At 25.5% G+C, this 22,493-nt stretch overlaps 1 protein-coding gene across 3 annotated transcripts in view; it reads right to left on the bottom strand.

Moving 5' to 3' along the window:
- The window catches only part of LOC109596199 (MAP kinase-interacting serine/threonine-protein kinase 1-like), a 67,314-nt gene that overhangs the window by 3,946 nt on the left and 40,875 nt on the right, over positions 1-22,493 (bottom strand). Inside the window, exons 1-2 of one of the 3 annotated variants that reach the window (XM_049967700.1) lie at positions 8,592-8,887; positions 1,419-1,604 (exon numbers count right to left, since the gene is read on the bottom strand). In XM_049967700.1, the coding sequence (XP_049823657.1) occupies positions 1,419-1,604; positions 8,592-8,634 (229 nt within the window). In that variant the 5' untranslated portion in view covers positions 8,635-8,887. Of the gene's footprint in view, positions 1-1,418; positions 1,605-2,877; positions 3,067-8,591; positions 8,888-22,493 lie in introns of those variants that run through there. The other 2 variants (XM_049967701.1, XM_020011696.2) reach the window with 2 other exon arrangements.

Here is a 22,493-nt window from a genome sequence, read left to right as displayed (position 1 = left end):
CCAGTTCCACAATGTTTGTTAAGCCAATAACGTTGGGAGTGAGTTTTTACAGTAGTTGGAATTGTCATTGCTGTCGTGATGTACCAAAAAATTATCAATTATCCAGGAAAGGTCAACAAATATTTAATCTAGATAAAAAATATGACGCAAATAGCTTATTATTACGGAAAGTTTTACTGGTTTAAACACAAAACGACTGGGATTGTTGATGTAATAGATACTGGTGCACAAGCACTCATCAATATTAAATCTAATTTTTACACTGGTATCGGTTTAATGCAAATCAGCGACAGCTATTTTATTAACATTAACATGAATAACTAATGTAAAGGAAACCTTCAATTTTTTTATAAATATTTCATGGTAACGCGTGGGGTAATTACCAATTAATATTAAAGAGAAGTGTTCGATAAAAAACTAAGGCACATTTCGAAACAAATTGTAGGTTTCTGTTGCTCCAACTGGCGACCCAGAATGACGATTTGATCTAATCTCGATTAGATGACAAATTAATAAATCAGCAAGTAAAAGTAAATAACAACGTGGTGAGTCACACTTTTTATGTTTGTCATATTCCCAAAAATAGAAGTTCACAATTAGTTGGGCAAGAATAAAAGGCATTTACGGCTAATTTAGTGAAAAAATGGTAATTGGACATGTTTTATGGTTAGAAAATGGTTTAGAAATTGTTTCTTTTGTATGAATTGTCTTGGGCTGTTTAAACAATAAAAAATTATTTGTTCTGGTTAAATTTCAGGTTTTATTGTCCATCGTTATCATGAGGAAAAACGTAGCAAGTAGTCTTGTAACTCTATTTCTCGATTATTTTATTTCTAGATCTTTGTTGTTGTACTGATTTTTTGTTTTGAGTTAAATAAATTATGCACATTTAAACATTTTGTTGTAATCCCGATAATATTCTTTGTTTTTGTGACATAATTAATGTAATAAATTAAATTATGTGCTTTTTTGAGACATTTTGACGTTTTTCCTTTTACCATAATTGTGGTTTAGATAGACTTGTTTTTTCCTAATAATATTTGCAGCTTTTATCTCACAACCAGTGTAATAAATTAAATTACAGTAGTACTCTTCATTATAGCAACTTTTTAAAATGTTAAATATTTTAGTCTTAACTCTTTTATTTAATGTAAACTATTAAAATAATATTAATTTTCTATTGTTGTTTTTATATTTTATTATAGAACTACTATATTCTTATTCTACAAAATGTTATACATGTTTTTCTGAATTGAGCTGGACTAAACCCCCACATTGTTTCACTGTGGATATATTAAACATTTTGTACAGTTTAAATATTTTGAGCAATTTTGTAACAAATATACATGTTTAAAAATTCATTTGGTTTATTAATTTCTCTTGCAAACAATGATGAAGTGAGACGTTAGAAAACGCACCTTGAAAACAAGATGACACGAGAGATGAGCCGGTACGTTTCTTGCTGCGCCGTTTCCTCTTGGCCTCTTCTTTGCGACGGGCGACTTCTTTGGCACGAGTGTCGGGGTCCATTTGATCGCCGCTGTCGGAGGCGCTGCCCCCGCCACCGCCCGTGCTATCTCCATTGTTCACACTGCCGTTGCACTCTGGAAAACAAAAAAAAAAAGAAACCACGTTAATTAATTCGTCAACATCCGTCCCGCAATGCGGTAAACGTAAAAATATTGTTCGGCTTTCAATTGGCCCCGGCGTGTATAAAAGAGAAAAGCGAATTGCAAACGTTTTGACTGGATTTTATAACACGTATGGACGTTGCGCTCGGCAACGCGGCACGATGATATCATTGCATTGTTTCCAGCGAGGATTGATTCAACGCGCTCCGTCCGTTAAACCTGCCAACAGTAAAACCGTCACCAACCCCAATATCGGATTGAATCGCTGGATCGCGATGCAAACTCAGGCGTAAGTTGCGTAAGACTTGGAAAAGTGTGTCCGGGCTAACGACCTGCGAAACTGTCGTGCACACCGAGACAGACGAACCGGGGCATATATCACATCGAACTGTACCAACTGGGCGGAACATCTTTGTGGGATGGTCGCCCGAGCAACGGCACCGCGAAACCCTGATCCAGTTTAAGAGGCACGAGAGAGCTAAATGCCACAATCATCCGAGTGTTTTGTCCGTTAACGCATACAGGTTTGCGTGGTGAACGTGGATGGTTTCAAAAGTTGGCCGATCGGTAATGAATTGGTGCTGGGGGAGGTGACGGATGTACTATTAATCACTCGCTAGAAGTTCACAGTTCATGGCTGCCATCAATTGTTGTTAAGCCGATGAAAGTAACAACTGCTTTTGGAGGACGATTGTAATGAAGCTTAGAAAAGTTTTCTAATCATACAAGTGGTAACGTTCCAGCTAAGAATGATAAACTTGTTGGTGGTGTTAGGAAAGCCTCCGGTAACTAACGCCTAATTAAAAAAACCGTAAAAATATGCCTATTATTCCAATTACTGACACTTGCAAACAACAAAAAACGAATACAATTACCCGGTTAGATAATGGCGTACTACTTGTTCAAGGTCTATATACTTGTCGAATTGTTTTAACAATTATTTTGCACACGAGTTAAAAAAAGCCGGGTTACAGGTTTATTATTTACATTTCAGGCCTCATATTATTTATTACGCCATATAAAGCAAAGTTTGAAATAATACTTGTAGATCTATTTCTCAGTTTTTCGATATATCATTAGTTATAAAATTAAGCGAGAAAAACTACTTTCTCCAGGGAATGTTATCAATATCGTGGTCCTTTTTATGTCATCGTCGGTAACTGGGGAATTTAATTATTTAAGAGTGGCACACTTGACTTTTAACCTAACTTTATTTTGATGATCAAAACAATATTAAACAACTTACCTTTTTAATCTAATGAAAATATTTGTGTACTCCTACATCAAGAATTTCTAAGAAGTAACGTACAATAGTGATCAGAGAAACGGTACAGTGGGAAAAATGAAATATTGCATAAATATGTAAGAACATCCTCATTTGAAAATTCAGTGAGAAAACATTCTAACAAAAAACTCCTTTTATAGGCAGACAAACTGGAAGAATCAGTAAACGGAATCCTTTCTTGTCTACTAGGTAAATGAAAATATAAATTAATTGAGTCGGACTAGTAGCTTTGGCTCTTCTTACAGAAAGTTATTAGTAATATGGATCGTCTCATGTATAGAGAAATCATGGAACCATTTGCCATTTACCAATTAAACGCAATTGAAAACTTCTATAGAATGTCTCGATTAACACACCAAAAACCAAAACTTTTATCTGTGAACGTCACGTCATTTTTAATCATGTTTCATTAGAAATCAGGATATCAGTTCTATTTACGACACTTCTTTATATTTTTATCCTGTAAGATAAGTAATAGAGGCATCAAAATATAACCAGCCCTTCTGCGTTGTCCATTTCGCACGGACCCGATTTATTAACCGTTTGAGACGCATATCGCGGAGTCCGTCCGTCCTTTGCACTTTGCTGGATCCGTTCCAAACTGTTTTTTTACGACCGAATCGGTTATTTTTGCGCCGTGAATAGGCAAGTTCGCAGTCGCTTGCATCACCTTGATACTAATCAATTTACACAGATTAAAAAATTAAAACGGGAGATTTTGTTGTTGTCGTTCTTTGTTTATGCAACTGATGTGATAATAATAAAGTCTAGTAATTAAAGTGCGTACTTAATTAATATGCGCATTATCATGCGACTTTGGGTTTTTTCCAAATTTTTTAATAAAACAGGATAAAAATAGCGGCGGCACCTGACGGCTTGATTAACGGACAATCCGCGTTCGGAGAACATGAGTACCAATTAGAAAACGACTAAAAATAACCCCCGGGGCGCAACGAAAATACACGCATAACTTGGATACATGTATTTCCTCGTGTGAACCAAGGGAGCGCGTTGTTACACATTTGAAATTCAATTAAACGCCAAGTTATCGAACATTTTCACTTTCACAACGTCCATAACTTCCTCGCCAAACACCATCTTCCTGGCCTTGGTATTCATAAAGGCGGTACGGTAATTGATTGCCATTAACAATTGGCATTTAGATGCATTAGAATATTGTGGACATGAAATGCGACCGTTCAGACGAGAGCACGAACTATTGTTGTGGCTCGTCGAAACCGCAACTTCTCACATGCTGCGGACTGGATGCTTTGTTTACACATGTGTTTATTTAGAGGCGCACTTCCTGGGCGAGGCACATCATAATTTCTGTTTATAAATAAATACGGTGGAAATATTACAGAGAACGATTCGGTGTCATGAATGGACGAATTAGAAAGTAATTAGATAAGAATTGATGCATCGATTAAATTGAACGTTGGTTGGTTGGTTTTAATTGAAGGGAATTTAATGACTAAAACAGATTAAGCTTATTAAAACGAACAACAAATATCTATGAAACAGACTGGATGGAAGCTGGGAAAACCACTCTTAAAAATTCATGATATCCGGAGTCTATCCTTTAAATTGAAGACACCCCAAGAAAAATACTTATTTAAAATTTTGGATATCTAAAACTAATTTAACTAATTAAATTTAATTATTTTTGTTCTTTTCAACACAATATTTAAAGGAACTACGATATTTTAGAATTGTTGACTAAATTTATGTACAGTTGTAGATCTCTAAAACATTTTTTTAAATATAAAATATTGTTGGATTTCCTGCTGGTGAACTTATAAATACACAGATGTTTAAATAAATAAAACCACATTATTATAAACAATATGTAATGTAAAATAATAGAAAATTTCATACTTTTCAGATTTCTAACGTGTAATTGCACTCGGATACAAAATATTAGAAACTGTAACATATGATGAGTGCGAATAGAAAGACACTTGCAAGGCGAAGAATTGTTAGAAGTGCAAAACAATTAATCTAAGCGCATAAAATCGTGCAAGCAAATTTCAATACTTTCGTCCAGTTTTGCCGGTTTCCATGGACAATACAATATTTAACGCGGACCGAAACCTTGAAAACTAGGTGCCAACAATCCGATAAAATAAAACGAATCCCAGTGGAACTGACCGACAACGACGCCGACGAGTTTCACATACTTTACAACGCACGCTCCGGTACGTGCCTCAAATACGATTTTTTCCAACTTTGCGTGCGACACATAGGTTCCTCTCTATTATACGAAGCACGGATCAATCAAGGACCCTTCCTGTTTTCCCGTTCACGAAAAGTTCACGGTTGTTCCTGCCTACCTGTGGAGTCGTAAACAAAAACACCGTAGGAAATAAACAGGGGACATTTTGCCAAAAAACACATCAGCAGGGGACAAAGAAAAGTCCGATACCCAAAATAATCTAGGACTTGACGCAGGACTGTCTCTAAATAAACTGGGTTGTGCGTCAGTTTCAGAATCACGCTTCGCATTAATATTTGATACGCCAAACTAATTAAGTTAAGTACGGGGGAACCGGACCGATTGTGAAGTGCGAATTTGTTAAAGTCGAACGAGCGGCAGCAACAACGTGGCCACAAAATAATAAATTCACATGGCCGCAAGGTCAGAAACCACGTTGCACGATTACAATAAAAACATCTGAAAATGTGCGATTATCGAAAAGTTCAAAGAGGTCGCTTAATTATTTACAAACAAAAATTATGTGGGTCACACGTCTGAGGGTGTGCGTCAAACGTTAAGGGGAAACGACGCAAGAAATGATTTTTACCGATAACGTTGACAAAACTACAAAGTTAAATTACTTTGCGTTCCATTAAACAACAATCTCACATTTGTCTTCGCTTAAAAATAAATAATGAGACCATTGTATGCAAAACGTTTAGAAACTACCAAGTCATATCGAAAGATATTTTAAGACTTTCCTTGTCCTTTACAACGTGTGGTGGGCGTAAAAGAGGATTACGTTCTGTATTTGTAAAAGCTGACTTTTTATGATGAGTTTTATTAAATGTTTCCTTGTTTTCTAAAAAAAACTTATGTAATTTTCTGTAATGTATGTTTATTTAATATTAACATTTAAGCAATGTGCTAATAATAAAAATTGTTTACGTATTTAAATTGTCTGCCCAACAAAAATTTGCTCGCAAATATTTTAAACATGTAAATTTAAGATTAAAGCAAATAGTAAGTTCAAGGTTTCGGAAAAAAATCGTTTATCGAATTTAAGTGCCTGTTTAATTACGTAAAAATAGTTTATCGTGTCCCAATTTCATAATTAATTGACGTATCACAGTAATAAATTAAATTAATTATAATTTTGCAGATTAAGATAACGTTAAAAATATAAGTGTACCTTTTTGAATTGTACAATCTGAAGACCAATATTGTTAATTTGTTTAGTTTCTGCCCTCAAATACTTCATTAAGATTTCAAATCATGAACACTCACAAAAGGCACCTATTTGTCTACTTTCTACTTTATCTATAATAATATTGATTTACACTATCTAATTGTAAATAAATTAATTATTTGCGCTTTATTATGAGTATTATTTAAGAGTCTGCCTATTTATTCATACATAAATGTATTGTCGTACTTTTTTAGAGGCAATAAAATTGTTGGACATCGAATCAGCAATCGCTGACACTTAAAAAACCTTTAAAAATAATCATAAAATTAAGTAAATCGCCATAAATTAAGTAAAGGTATAAATTTACATACGCAAATAATAAAAATAATTTTCTTTTTATCTTCAGATATTTTATTTAAATGTGTATTTAAAAGGCAAAATTATTAATTATAGATAATTTTGTGTGTACAACCTGCGATAAAATGAATCTTAAAATTATTCAAGAAGTTACTGATTTCAAAATTTATATATACTTTTATTCTCAATTTTATTAAAATGTTTTTAATGATCCAAAGACATAATAAAATTTTTTGAATATTTAAAATTGTTGATATTCTGAAAATAATAATGAAATTAAAAAAATAAGCAATAACAATATTTATAAATTAGCATAAGTATATAATAACGTACTTTTTTTTACTGTTGAAAAAAAAATCAGTGATGAAATAAATTTTAAAATTACTCAAAAAACTGTTGAATAAAACTTTAATATTTTTAAAAATGTGGTTTATGGAATATTTAGTATTTATATAGATAGTACAGAACTATCTATAATTATTTAATAATCTTTTTTAATAGTTTTAAAGTTATTAAGCACTTAAAAAATCACTAAAATTAATCATGAAATTAAATAAATTGTCAGGACAAAATTATTTTTCTAGATTTTTAGTTAATTTTGAATGATTTGTAATTATGGAAAAAATCAGTGTTTGTAGCAGGTGATAATATAAATATTAAATTAACCATGTTTCTTAAAACTTAAATTATGTTAATTAACAGAGACAGTTAATAAAGATAACAAAATAAAAATTAAAACTCTTAGAAAACTAAAAGTAATTAATAAATAAAATAAATAGTAATAATTTAATATTTTTCTAGTTTTTTTATACATTTTAATAATAAAATAAAAAAAGCATTCAGTCTATATAATCGGTGGTAAAATAAATATTTAAATTATTAACAAAAATAGTAGACTTAGAGATATTAAAATTGTTAAACTCTTCAAAAATGAAATTAAATAAATTGTTAAAATTAAATAAGCAAATAATATTACAAAATTATTAGTACGTGCAGCCAGTGACAAAATAAATCTCAAAGATACTCGGATTTTTTTACCTTTAAAATTTATAAATATAAAAAATATATCATAAGGGATTTATTTTAAAATTTTTAATATATTATAAAATTTGTATACTTTATTATATGTATTAGTAAAAAGCTTCAAAAATTGAATGAAACCAAAGTTAAATATCGGAATATTGAAAAATGTGGAAAACTTGAAGGCATGGAAAGAATGTACGTTATTAATAAAATTACATAATTTTGCTAATTAAAATTCAGGAAATAGTCTAACGGAAGGCTAAAGGCATTATATAAAAGCAAACAAATTTACAAAACCCAGGAAATATAATACGACTGATGCAAAACAACCAAAACAAACAGTTTTTCATGCCGACTTCAGCATTATCTTCAGCACAGTTTGTTTGTACCAGAAAAAACAAAACAAAAAGCATAGAAATTGATTCAAATTTGACAAGTCATCAAAGCTAAGCGATTTTGAAAACGGAATCTTTTCCAACAATCGTCGTGCAAAGCGGAAGGACCGAGGACGCCACTCACGCCAGAAAACGTGTACGGACACGCCGCAAAAACCGTTTGCTACACAAACAACACGTCCGAACCGGCAGTACCCAGCTGTTGCGTCCAAACATAAACAAAAACATTAGGGCCGAGGTCAACCGGTGGTGTTTAGGGCACATCCGACCAGCGACGCAACTCTTTCTCTTTATCTACACACTCGCAGCACCGATTCAGGGGCCCCGAACACCGAGCATTTCGTAACGAAACCGAGTGCAGGTGGTTTCCAGATAGTTCTACGGGACAAACGGAACGGGAACAAAGGGACATCATCCAGTCGGACGGTAACACAGAACAAAGGTCGGTCGGCTCGGGTAGGAACGGCGTTGCCGCACGTCGCCTAAACGGTCCGCTTATGCGAATTTGACCCACCTGAATCGTAATGTTCGGTCTCCTCCAAGATTCTCTCGACCATGTTGTTTGAACGGGTATCGTGCGTATCGTTGTCGAACAAGCTGGCACCGCGTACAAAAAACGGAACGGATTCACCGCCGACGTTCTATTGTGATATCGGGGGATGGTTTAAACGGCCGGTCACCGCGAATTTAACTTGGGCACAAAGAAAAGAAACAGGTTGGTTAGCCACTTTTATCTTCCCATCGTTGCTTCCACACACCACAGATGTTAATTTCCGACTGTCCGTGTTTTGGTTTCGGTCTCGGCTTGGGAGTTTTGTCGGTCACGTAGACGCGAGCGAGGGGGCCGCGCGCATGCGTCCGACGGAGCTTACGTGACGCTCGTATGATCTCGCGGAGAGGACGACCGTTGCCGCGTCGCTTCGTGCGTTCCGCTTTCCAGACGCTTCCATTTCGTGGCCGCGACGCTTCACCAATTGGCTTTTTCCCCGTGACAACGGCGACGAGGACGCGACTGGGTGATGCAAAAGCTTAGCGATTTTTGCGGGTGGCACGCAATTATGAGTAATGTGTATTGGTATTTCGGAAATTTGCGATAAGACGATGTTTCTTATCGTTATTGTTTTTCAAATTTATACAAAAACTTCGGGAATATTCTGTGGGTTTTGTTAATTAGGATCTTTTTTAAAATTTATCATAAAACACGTGGAAAATGGGTTTTAAAATATGCAATAATTTGTTCTTGAAATTTGTTCAAAAGTTAGGTTAGAAAACAATAAATGGATATATATTTATTTTGGAATATTTTCATATTTTTGAAGCCAACTCATTTTAATTTATAGAAAAAATATTGAGTCTTTTACATTAATTTAAAATTTTATGATTTTTTCATGTTTATTTATAAACAATGTTTTTTGATTTTTAATAACTTAAAAATTTTTGAATTTTAAAATTTTTACTATTTTTTCATATTTTTAAAATTAATAATCACCATCATTTTTTATTAAATTTTTATTTATAAAAAATTAAAATTTTATTTTATACATATTTTTTTATTTTTCTATATTACATAATTTTTTATTTTATTTTTATTTACAAAAATTTAAAATTTTATTTTATTCATATTTTTTATTTTTCTATATTACATAAACAATTTTTTTAAAATTAAATAAAAAAATAAGTTTTATTTACGTTATCTTACGTTTCATAAATTTTAATATTTTTTTCTTATTTTTTAATTATTTATGAGATAAATACTTTTTTTAAATTTTAATAAATTAAAAACTTTTATATAAATTAATTTAGCTGAAGTTTTATAAATTTTAAAATTATTTCATATTTTTTAATTAACTAAAAACTTTATTTACATTGATTTAAGATGTGTTTTATACATTTTAAATAATATATAATTAATATTAAAATGTTTTAATTGTAATATATTTTTTTTATATTCAACACATTTTTAATTTTTTTAAAAAACAAAAAACTTTGTTTTATTTTCAATAAATTAAATAAAATCTTATAATTATTTATATTTTTTAACCAATACCATAATAATAATTTGTTCATATTTTTTATTTTACTACAACATATTTTCTTAAATTTCTCAAAAAACTATAAATTTTGCTTTATTTCTATTAAACTAAGTAAATTTTTATCATTTTAAATATTTTCATGTTTTAATTAACACTAAATTTTTTAAAATATTTAATGTATTACTTAGACTTTGCATTATTTATGTCAATTTAAGTGCACTATTAGTTTTATTATTTTTAATTAACACTAAATATTTTAATTAACACTAAATGTTTTAACTTCGCTTTTTATTTAATTAGAAATTTTAAAATTATTATTTAATTCACAAAATATAATTATTAATTATTTAAAAAACAAAAAATTATTTGTCAAAATATTTTTAAAAATTTTGAACAACTAAAATCTTTCCTTTATTTACATTCATTATTTCGTATTATTTAATTAAATCCAAAAAAATTTTGCTTTATTTAATATAATTTGAGTGAGTTTTTATTTTAAACTTATTTTATATTATTTGATTAATATCAAAATATTTTAATATTAATATTTTTTTAAAGTAAAAATTTATTTTTTTATATATATTTTTTCATATTTTTTAATTAATATCAACTTAAATTTTTAAATTTTGTGGTTTTATAATTTTCTTGTATTGTTTTTCATTTATATCGAAATTTATACAAAATTAAAATAGAAAATACACATTTGAATTTTTAATTTCAAAATATTTATTTTATTTTTTATTTAATTCGTATTATAATAAAAAAATATTATTATTTATATTTAAAATTTTTTATTTTATTTTTTATAATTGTAAAATTGATAAATCAAATTTTAAATAATTCTATATTTTTCCAATTTTTTTCAAATTAAATGCTTATTATTTGTAAAAAGTTTAATACACTTAATTTTAATTTCCTATAATTTATTTATCATTTGTTATTAAGGTGCTTTTCGATCTGTATAATTGAATAAATTAAAATTTTAACACAATCTGTATTTTTTATTCATTCATATTTTTGTTGATTAATATTTATTCTAAAAATATTTTTACTACCAATCTATTTTTAATTGATTTACATATTTAAATCTCTTTCACATTGTTGTATAAATAGATATATAATTTGAAATTTATGATTTTAAATATTTTCTATTGATATTCTATTAAGACATTTCCTTTTATTTCATATAAAAATTATTATTAGTATTTACATTCTTAAATATTTAAAAGTAATTTATAATAATATTTTTCAACGCAATTTTTAGAAACAAAAATAAAAAACACGAACAGGAATAAATTTCACTTCCAACAGTAAAGTTTCATCAGAAACACGAGTGTGTCACCCAAGCCGTGATGCATGATGTAAATAACACCACGTTTTCACGCAATATTACATTATGTTTTGCGGTATGTAATCCAATTTTAACCCGATTAGATTAAAACATGCCATATTAATGTGCCTTTCGATTTAATTCAATAAAATCACACTCCAGCATTACAACCAATGTAAGAGAAGACAAACAATTTTAAAAACACAACCGAACTATTGTGTCTCATGCAAATCAAATAAAAACTGGATGAGACGCAATTCGACATTATCATGTAACTACGTAAACACAAGTTCGTATGTGCACAAGTCAAGACAAATAAAAATCAAAACATGCCGAAACGTGCGTACGCAATGTTATCTGTGTAAATTAGCGAATTTCTTGGTCGAAAATTAATAACGGGAACGTTCGACGCCACTTGTTGGTGGGACGCTGAAAACACCGTTCAAGTTCTTTTCTCAACGATGCGGAGAAAGTGGCCGTAGGAATCGATCCCTTACCTTTAATCTAATATTGTGATTACAAGTTGTCGAACTTGATACGCCGGCATTTTCACCTACGCAACGTGTCTATTTTTAGACTGAAAGTCCTGAAAGTTTACCAATGTTTGTGGTACACGCCGATCGTACATCACTATTAGCACGATAGTGTTTTGATTGGCGTTTGATTTACAATTCTTCCGTATCCACGTGTCAGGATTATCGGTACTACGTATTATCTGGGGCAAATTTAGATAAGGGCCGGTTATGAACAGTACCTTTATGCTCAGTGACACATAAATGCATCTGCACATGTAGCACAAAAGGAGTTTTCCTACCGATAAACGTATGATAAGTGGTAATGGTTTTGATTACACGTGGTAATTCTTGGTATAAAACGCACAATCAATGTGTGTGTGGGCTGTGATTCAGTAGAAATTGTCAAAGCTATCAATAACATTTAGTCAAAACAAATAAATGGTCCAAACTGAATCACACAAACCGTATAACTAAAATTGATACAAATTTTCTAATTTTTTAAACATTTAATGTAAATAAACTAAATAATGAAAGTTGTAATTTGCAAAAGATTAAACTGAGAGAAACGAATCATTAAAAGGACAATAACAGCATAAAATTCATAAACGACAGGAAACGTATGATTACCTTTAAAAATACTTAAAACCATTCATTAACCATAAACAATAACGAAAGTTTAAATAAACAACAAAATTAACAATAAAATTTAAATAAAATTGAAAAAAATCATTTACATCAAAATTGGTACTGCGAAATGTATATTTATAAGAAACATAAAGTGCCAATATTACATTAAAGTAGAATCTTTTAAATATAAATGTCGTCCAGAAGAAGTATTGTCATATAAGTAACATTATATTTAGTTTATCTATTTTTTTCATTTAATATTCTTCTATAATTAAATTTACATTAATTTTTTAGTCTAGAAATTTTATATTAACGAAAATAATAAATACGTATTTAATAAATTTATATTTTCGTTTATGAAAATGTTCACACAAATTTAATGTTCTATTTTGTTTTTTAGAAAATAAAATTTAAAAAAGTCATAAAAGTTATAAATATATAAATGTTTTTTAATAAAATATTAATTTTCTTGTTTTTCTATAAAATTTAATGTCTTTAGTGATACATAACATATAAAAATTAAATTAAAACTAGTAAAATTATTAAATTTATTGACACATAAAAATTTAAAACAACAGCAATTATATAAATCAGAATTAGAAACAATTATTATTTTCTATCTCTAAATCTATAAATCATACTAACATGTAAAACAAAAGCAATAATTTGACAAATAAATATTAAATGTAGAAGAAATTATTCAAACTATTTTTTTAATAAAATATTAATTTTCTTGTTTTTCTGTAAAATTTGATATTTAATTTTAGTGATAAATTTAATTAAAAAATTATGTTCTTGTTTGTTAGTACTTTGTTTACTGACAAACAAGAACATAAAATATTAAATAGTTAATTGATAATTTTAATATTTAATTTTCGTGATAAAAAATTCAATTTAAAAAAATATATACTTATTTTTCAGTAAATAAAATAATAAATAGTTGGAATAAAAATGTAAATTTAAAAAAAAAATAAAATTTGTAATTCACTAAAAATAAAATTTTTAGTTTTTAATATTAAAAATATTACAGTAAACTTAAAATTTGAAATGATATAAATTATAATAAAAATTTCATTTATATTATCTAAAAATCGATTATTATTATTTTTTAAATTTCTTATGAGAAAAAATATTAATTTAAATATTAATCTTTACTGAAGAGGGTCAAAAATAGATGAAGAATGGAATGGGAATGTAAATTTTTGAAACTAAATTATTTACACAAATCAAATGTTGGAAAAATTTTATTTTTTTCTCAAAAAATAAACTGTAAATAAGTAAAAAGAACGTATAAGAATTTTTAATAATTAATTATTAATTTTCTTAGTAAAGTAAATTATTGAATTTAAATTTTTGAAATTAGTGACAAATTAAAAAAAGTATGTGCATTAAATAATATCAAATAATTAAATTAATTCATTAGAATGACAATATTAATTTTAGAAATTAAAGTTAAAGAAATTTATAACAAAAATTTTCTTTATATTACCGATTATTTTTTTTAATAATAGTATTAATCTAACAAAATGTTTCTTTAGGTTTTATTTTTAATAATAAAATTATTTAATAAATTTTCAGTAAAATGAAAAATAAATGAATATTGGAATTGAATTTAATTTTTTGAAATTAAGCTATAAAATTTTAAATAAAAATATAGGGTCAAAAAATAAATTTTAAAATAATAAAAATAATATAAAAAAATATAATAAAGGAAATAAAAAAATATAATACAAAATTCAAATTGAAACTACCAATTTTACTATTTAATTTTGATAATTTTGACAAAATAATATTTTTTTTATGAGTAGAAATTGAAATGGGAATGTGCATTTTTTAAATTAAAATATAATATTCAATATAAAAATTTGGTTGACAAAATATATAAAATTGACACTTTTATCTTGACAATTTCATTATTTAATTTAAATGTTAAAAAATTAAAATAAAATAAAAAAATATGTATTTGTTTTTCAGTAAATCAAATTACAAATGAATATTTATCCAGCAATAAAATAATTAAATAAAAAAAAGTATTAAAATCTTTGTAACTAAGGGAAGTAGTGACTAAATTAGTAATTAAATTATTATAATGGTTGCATTAATTTGTTTTTAAAACATGTTTTCATAACATTAACAATTTTGCAACCTCAGTTTCATAATTCGAACAATATAAATAATTATAATTATGTATAAATATGTATTTTCCATATAATAAAAAGTGCTCAGACCAACTTTGATAAACGTCACAGATTCTAAAAATATTTTCATCAGCAAATTTCAATAATATTTACTAGAAATAATACTGCTGAGTTAGCCGTTCGTTATGTTTACTACACATCTACGTGTGCTGATCATGTTCGTGTCACTCCAAGACCATCTAAAGAACACACAACAATAAGGCACGTATATGAAAAAAGGTAAATCGCTTTACGTAACATATTTTCTTGTTGGACGACGTAAGAGCAAAAATCAATTCCCAAGCCGATAATTGGATTAAAACGAAAAGCGGCATCCCGCCCCCTTACGTAATATTTTATGGTGATATAATGCGGACTAATCGAATTATTTATTGTTTCAAAATTAAATGAAACCGTTCGATTTTCTGCACACGGTTTTCATCGAGTCGTTTGCATTGGAATGGAAGGACGGGATCCGATTAGCGCTGAATTATTATTATAATGCAATCAAGGAACGTAAGTTTTATTTCTGTCGCGAAAAATGCTACCAGATAATAAACGAGTAATGAATATAATCAGGAGGAAGTAAATATGGTTGTAAATTGTATGGTATCGTGTAACAACCTTGGTTTACACGCTGGTAGTTTATTATGAATTTGCAAGAGTGTTGTTATTGTGTACCGTCAGTTCAATACACATCGAAAATGCACATATTTCATTTTTGTGTGAAAATATTACAATGAAATAGTTGTTATGGTAATGTACAAGAGAATGATGAATAAAAATAAGAAATAAAGAACAATAGACAATTGATAAATGAAATAACTATTGATAAGCACAATATGAAATGTGGAAACGGATACGGTTTAATTATTAAATAAATATAGATTGAGAAATACAAACCATATTTCATAATGAAAGAGGAAATAATATGCAGAAGTCAATGAATAAAATGATATGATTAAACATAAAGTTACTATAAATTATTTTAATAATTTTTAATTATAAAATTAAATTTATATTTTTTATAGTGTCTATAACAATGTAATGTAGGGCAGCAAAAATAACAAGTAAATATTATTATAAATGTAGAGAAAATAATTTAAAAAATGTATGAATTTTAAATTTATTACAAAAAGAAAAAATTATTAATTTGTTTAAATTATAAAAAAATATTACATGATATAATCATGTATCAGAAGCAATTATTGTTTTCTTATCTAAATAACTATAAAAATTACATAACATATGAAAATTAAATTAAAAGTAGTAAAATTAATATAAATATTAGATATAAAAAATATAATTCCAAAAATGTATGGTTACAAAATTTGAAAAATTAAATTCATAAATTTATAAACATGTTTTAAAAACTATAAAAATAAATATAACAAAATTATTAAATTTATTGACATACACATAAAAATTTAAAAAAAAAAACTGAAATAATATAAAAGTAAATATTAAATATAAAAGATTAAAATAATGTGAAAATAACAAAATTATTAACAATGATAAATTAAATTCATAAACATATTTATAAATATCTTTTATCAAAATGTTTAGATTATAAAAATTTTATATAACGAAAGAATCAGAGACACTTATACGTATAAAAACGAAATTTTAAATATTAAATTCATAAATTTATAAAAATGTTTCAAAAATTATAAAAAAATTATTAAATGATACAATTTTTTGTCGGAATAATTATTGGAAATGAAATAAATTAAAATAAAATTTGTAAAAATATTAAATTTATTTTTAGTAAATATAAAACTATAAAAAAAAATTACAATAATATGACAAATAATTTTTAAAAGTGGAACAAATAATTCAAATATATACAAAATTTAAATTACAAAATAATATCAATGAAATAAATTACAAAATTAAAAATTATTTTTTTTTAATTATAAAAATTTTGTTAAATGATGGAATTTCTTATCAGAAACAATTATTGTTTTTTATTTAATTCTAACTATAAAAATTATATAACATATCTGAATTAAATTAAAAAGTAGTAAAACCATTAAATTTACATATAAAAATCTAAAACAATAGCAATTATTATTATTACTTTATTAAATAATAGAATTTCTTATCAGAAACAATTATTGTTTTCTATCTAAATCTATAAATCATACTAACATGTAAAACAACAGCAATAATTTGACAAATAAATATTAAATGTAGAAGAAATTATTCAAAACATAGTAGTTTAAACTATAAAGTTTAATTTAAAAAATGTATAAATAACAAGATTTAAACAATTTAATAAATTAATAATAAAATAATTATAAAATATACTTAACTTTTATTAAATTAATTGTTTATCATAAATAATTATTTATGTTTATCTAATCGTATAAACAATTACATAAGAGAAAAAGATAAAAACTACAATAAACAATATAAAATTATATATTCTTATAAGGGGATTAATAAAATATAAATAATAAATTTACAATTCATTTTTCTTAACCTTAAAACAATTACTAACAATTAAACAATTAAATCAAAAATTAATAATAATAATTAAATTAAACATTAAACATAAGAAATAGAAATTAAAATAGTCAATTTATTTAGAGAACTTTTAAAAATCTAAAACAATATAAGTGTAATAGCAGTAATATGACATATAAATATTAAATGTAGAGGAAATAATTCAAAAATTTATTAAAATATTTTTTAAAATGATATACATATAAAACTAAACTAAATTATTAAGAAAAGTAAAATAATTAAATTTACATATAAAAATCTAAAAAAATAAAATTGGTAAGAAAATAAATATTAAATAAAGAAGAAATAATTAAAAAATTATAAATTACAAAATATGATTTGAGTTAATAAATTAGCAAAATGTTTTTAAAACTATAAAAATTTTATTAAATAATAGAATTTCTTATCAGAAACAATTATTTTTTTATCTAAATCTATAAATCATATAAAAATATAAAACAACAATCATAATATGATAAATAATTATTAAAAGTAGAAGAAATTTTTCGAAAAATGAGATTATGTTTATATAAAAATGTATGAATTATAAAATTTTTTATATTATATTATATTAAATTAATTTTCTATCATGAATAATTATTGACTATTAAACATATAAAAATTGCATAAAATGAAAATTAAATTAAAAACTAAATAATAAAATGTAAGAAAACAACATTGAAACAAATTTATTTTATATGTTATCCTCTTACAAAAGGATGATCAAATATAAATAATATGTCTTACTTTTCTTAACTTTAAAATAATCATGAAATAAAGAAACAAATCGATATAATTTTAAAAACAAAATATAATTCAAAATTCAAATAATTATGTTTATTAAATACAATATCTTATTGTATTTTCTATAATTTTTAAACATAAAATAACTGTTTAAAGAGATTAATTAAAATATTTATCGTAGTTGTTTATATCATTAACGTATAGTTAGTTAATTTAAACTATTTCAAAGTGGATCAACCAAACAAAAGATAAGATGGTCATTAATTATTTTAAACATTTAAGGTACTTAAACAAAAATAAGTCTTTATTAAAAAATAGTTAAATTATAAGAAACTTTTGTTAGTCCTGCACACCTAAAAAGTAACTTATTCTGAGTTAGGGAAAATGAGCATTGAAAAATTAAGTAAAATAATAAAAGAATATTTGAAAATACAATTTTAGGTGAAAATTAGTTGACTAGAGTAAATGTCAGATGATATAATCAAAATAATAAAATAAATTAAGATGTGTAACACAATAATTCAAAATTAAATCTGAAAGGAATTAACTTTATACATATATTAATTTTAATACTTTAATGTTCTTTTATATAATTATTCTTTTGTTATCTAAAATAGGAATGAAATGTTACTTATAATAAAAGAATAATAAGGAAATACTACCTATTTCCTTCTAAAGATCGATCGAATCCAAATACGGAAATTGGAGAAAAAACAAAATAACTATCAAAATAATAATATATGCACACCTATACGTATAATAAGAAATTAGGATAACAACAAATTATCCACAAATCAAATCGAATTAACATAATATCTTGAATGCAAATCGTTTAGGAATATTTAATGATTCATACCATAAGAATAATTTATTATGAGTCCGACCCTCCCATTTAAAACCGCAAAAATTATACGATACAATCGTGATCATTTGCCATAGAATAACGTGTTTTAACATTCGAACACAATTGCGATTCAAACAAATAATTTCTTCGCATCATCTAAAAATACGCCGGCATTTTGGCCGATCCCATCAGAATTTCGTTTTGGGTAAACACACGAACAAGCCGGACGTCATTCCCAAAAATTTTGACACAAACAATTTCCAAGGACCTTCGGGGAATTCCGGGCGAAATGCAATTAAAACTTCCCCGTTTAATTGTACCGTAAATATGCCGATGTAGGTATAATTATTATCGAATATCGGCGAACCATTAGCGTTCGTTTTAATGGAAATTACATCATTATAAATAAATACTTCAAGTCAATCGAGTTAATTAAAACCGTTCTTTATTCATTGATATTTATTTATATTCTGCAGTCGCAGTTGAAGCCGGTTTTTCGCATAATGGTTTATAATTGCGAACGGAAACTGGATGTTTACATCTAAATTTAAATCGTCAGGTCTTACAATTCGATTTTTGCCGTTCTGGAATGCCGCTAGAAATTCGATTTCACCACGAGAGGGACGCGTACCTTTCCAGTAGGTGCCACAAGGGTCCGCTCTCTACCTCTGTCTGCGGAACGTTCTAGATAGATGGGTTTGTGTCGACCTGCACGTAGGCACCAACAGAGCCATAAACTATTAAATGAGCACTGTTGATTTCCAGTTATTGATAAGTTTAATTAAATTAAATTAGTTCAGTGGTTAAAAAATAGTGTTTTTGTTACTATTTTACAAATGAGGTGACTTCTATTAACACCTGGTTAAAGTGGGACGTGCCACGTTTGTTCCCGGTAGTAACGAGATGACATCCAGATCTCTATGTCATTAACTAAAAATAACAATCAAATAATTGTTCGAATGAAATTAACGTTCGACTATTTCCAGTACTTTGTACTAAATTACGGTTAGTTTTCGTTGGCAAGTGGAATGATCTATTTTTAATTTAACTGAATCCATTTTATTGAGTTTTGTTCTTCCGGGTATTTTTATAAAATATATTTTTTATTCAGTTCTACTTTAGATGTATGTCTAAATATTTTATTCTTGACATTAAACGTTAATAAATTAATATAAACACAAAAGTTGACAGAAAAAATTTCTTTGATAAAAATTTAATTTAAAAAATAAACATTTATATACTAAGTAAAGTAATAGTGTTGTCAAATATTATATTAAAATTGTAATATTTAAGTTAAGGATAAAAAATTTTAATAAAAAGTAAATTTATTAGTTTTTTTAATAAATTAAGTATTAAAAAATATGGAAAATAATTTAATTTCATTATATTATTTATATTATTGAGATGAATATAGAACAATACTATTGTACTGATGGAGTTGAATCACATACCATACTTTTTTTTAATTAAATTAAAATATAAAAAATTCTGGAATGAGTACTTAAATTCTAGAACGTAAAATGTTGATTTTTAATTATAAATTAGAAAAAAAAAAACAAATTTTAGTAAAAATTTCGTTGATAAAATGAAAAAATCAAACTAAATAATAATATATAATTATAGTGTTGTCAAATATTATGTCAAAATTGTAATATTTAATTTAAGGATAAAAAAATTAATAAAAAGAAAATAAATTAAATATTAAAAAATATGGAAATTAATTTCATAAGTAAAAATAAATAAAAATATATTTAGATTTCAAAATTAGCACAATTATTATTAATATGATTGGAATTCTGGAATGAGTAAGTAAATTTTAGAACTTTTTTTTTTAAATTAAAAAAAATATAATTCTTTTTTTATTAATTAACTAATAATTTACTTATAAAGTTAATAGTAGATTAGATAATAATTAATTTAGTTATAAAGGGTGAAAAATAAACAAAGAATATTAGAATTAACGTAAATAATATTAATGAAACCAATGCAGTACTGTATTTAATCGAGTGTTGGATTTTAACACATCATGCATAATCTCTTTGAATATTAGAATAGTGACGGAAACGATGAGATTTTACTGCAAATCGAATGTTAAATTATTCATCAATCCACCCGCATAACAACTTTCAAGTCTATCGGAGCATCGAATGCGCCAACATGACTCAGGTCGTTTACACTCATAAATCTTACAAATTATTTAAAAAATACGAACGTCAGACAAGAACAAAAATTACAACAGTTAAAATGTTTATTTTTGGAATTATAAATCAATTTTAATTTTTAAAAATAAGCAAAAATATTTGTTAATAACAAATTTTGTTTAAAAATAATTCGTAGTAATAGAAAAAGTCTACATTTTTATTTATAACTAATTTTAGTATTTAAAAATAATTCAAAATAACACAAAAATTAAAAATGTTCAACTAGCTAAAAATATTTGTTTAAAATAAATTTTGTTTTTTAAAAATTATTTAAAGAAACAAAGAATAAACAATGTCTAATAATGTGTCAAAAATTTATTAATAAATAATTTTGATTTTTTAAAATAATCCAAAGTAATAAAACATAAAAAAAGCTTTCTAAAAATTATTCAGAATAACAAAAAATAAATAATGTGTGTCAAAAAATATTATTATTATATATATTATTATATTATCGTTTTTAAAAATAATCCAAAATAAAAATTTTAAAAAAGTGTAAATCAATGAGGTAAAAATATTATTTCTAATAATGAATTTTATAAAAATTTTTATTTTTAAAAATAATTCAAAAGTCCAGATTAATGTGGTAATAAAAATATTTATTTATAACCAATTTTATAAAAATTTTGATTTTTAAAATAAATTGAAAATAGCAAAATTTTAAAAGTCCAAATTAATGTGGTAAAAAATATATTTATTTATAATCAATTTATTAAAAATTTGATTTTAAATTTATATATAAAAATAACAAGAAATTTTAAAAAAGAGTCCAGATCAATGTGTCTAGTTCAACGAGATAAAAATAGTTGTTTAAAACAAATTTTGATTTTTAAAAATTATTCAGAATAACAAAAAATAAAAATGTCTAAATCAATGTGTCAAAAATTTTTATTTATATACAATTATGATTTTTAAAAATAATTGAATATAACAAAAATTTTAAAAAAATATTTATTTCTAACCAGTTTTATTATTTGTAACAATTTTGATTTTCAAAAATAATTCAAAATAATAGAAATTAAAAAAATCTAATTCAACGAGATAAAAATATTTGTTTATAAAAATTTTGTTTTTTGAAAATAATTCAAAATAACCAAAAATTAAAAAAAATGTCTAGTTCAATGTGATAAAAATATTTATATCTAACCAATTACGATTTTTAAAGAAAATAAAAGGTGTAAATTTTTTTTATTCATATTTAATATTCATTTTTAATCATAATTCAAATAATGGAATGAGTAACTGTAGAAACAATATTTATTTATTAAAAGTTAGGATTTCTATTTTTATAAATATTACAATTTCCTTGAAATGTAATACATAATTCAACAAAAATTATGCTGATATTTTTTGCATGACAAAAATCGAAAATATTGAAAACATATTTTTGTGGCTGAGTCATTAAAACATTTGAAATAATTACAATCGCAAATTAAA

Source organism: Aethina tumida, chromosome 5 (assembly GCF_024364675.1).
Source record: "Aethina tumida isolate Nest 87 chromosome 5, icAetTumi1.1, whole genome shotgun sequence".
NCBI lineage: Eukaryota > Metazoa > Arthropoda > Insecta > Coleoptera > Nitidulidae > Aethina > Aethina tumida.
Note: the sequence above shows the minus strand (reverse complement) of the source record. Positions and strands in the feature narration are given on the sequence as shown.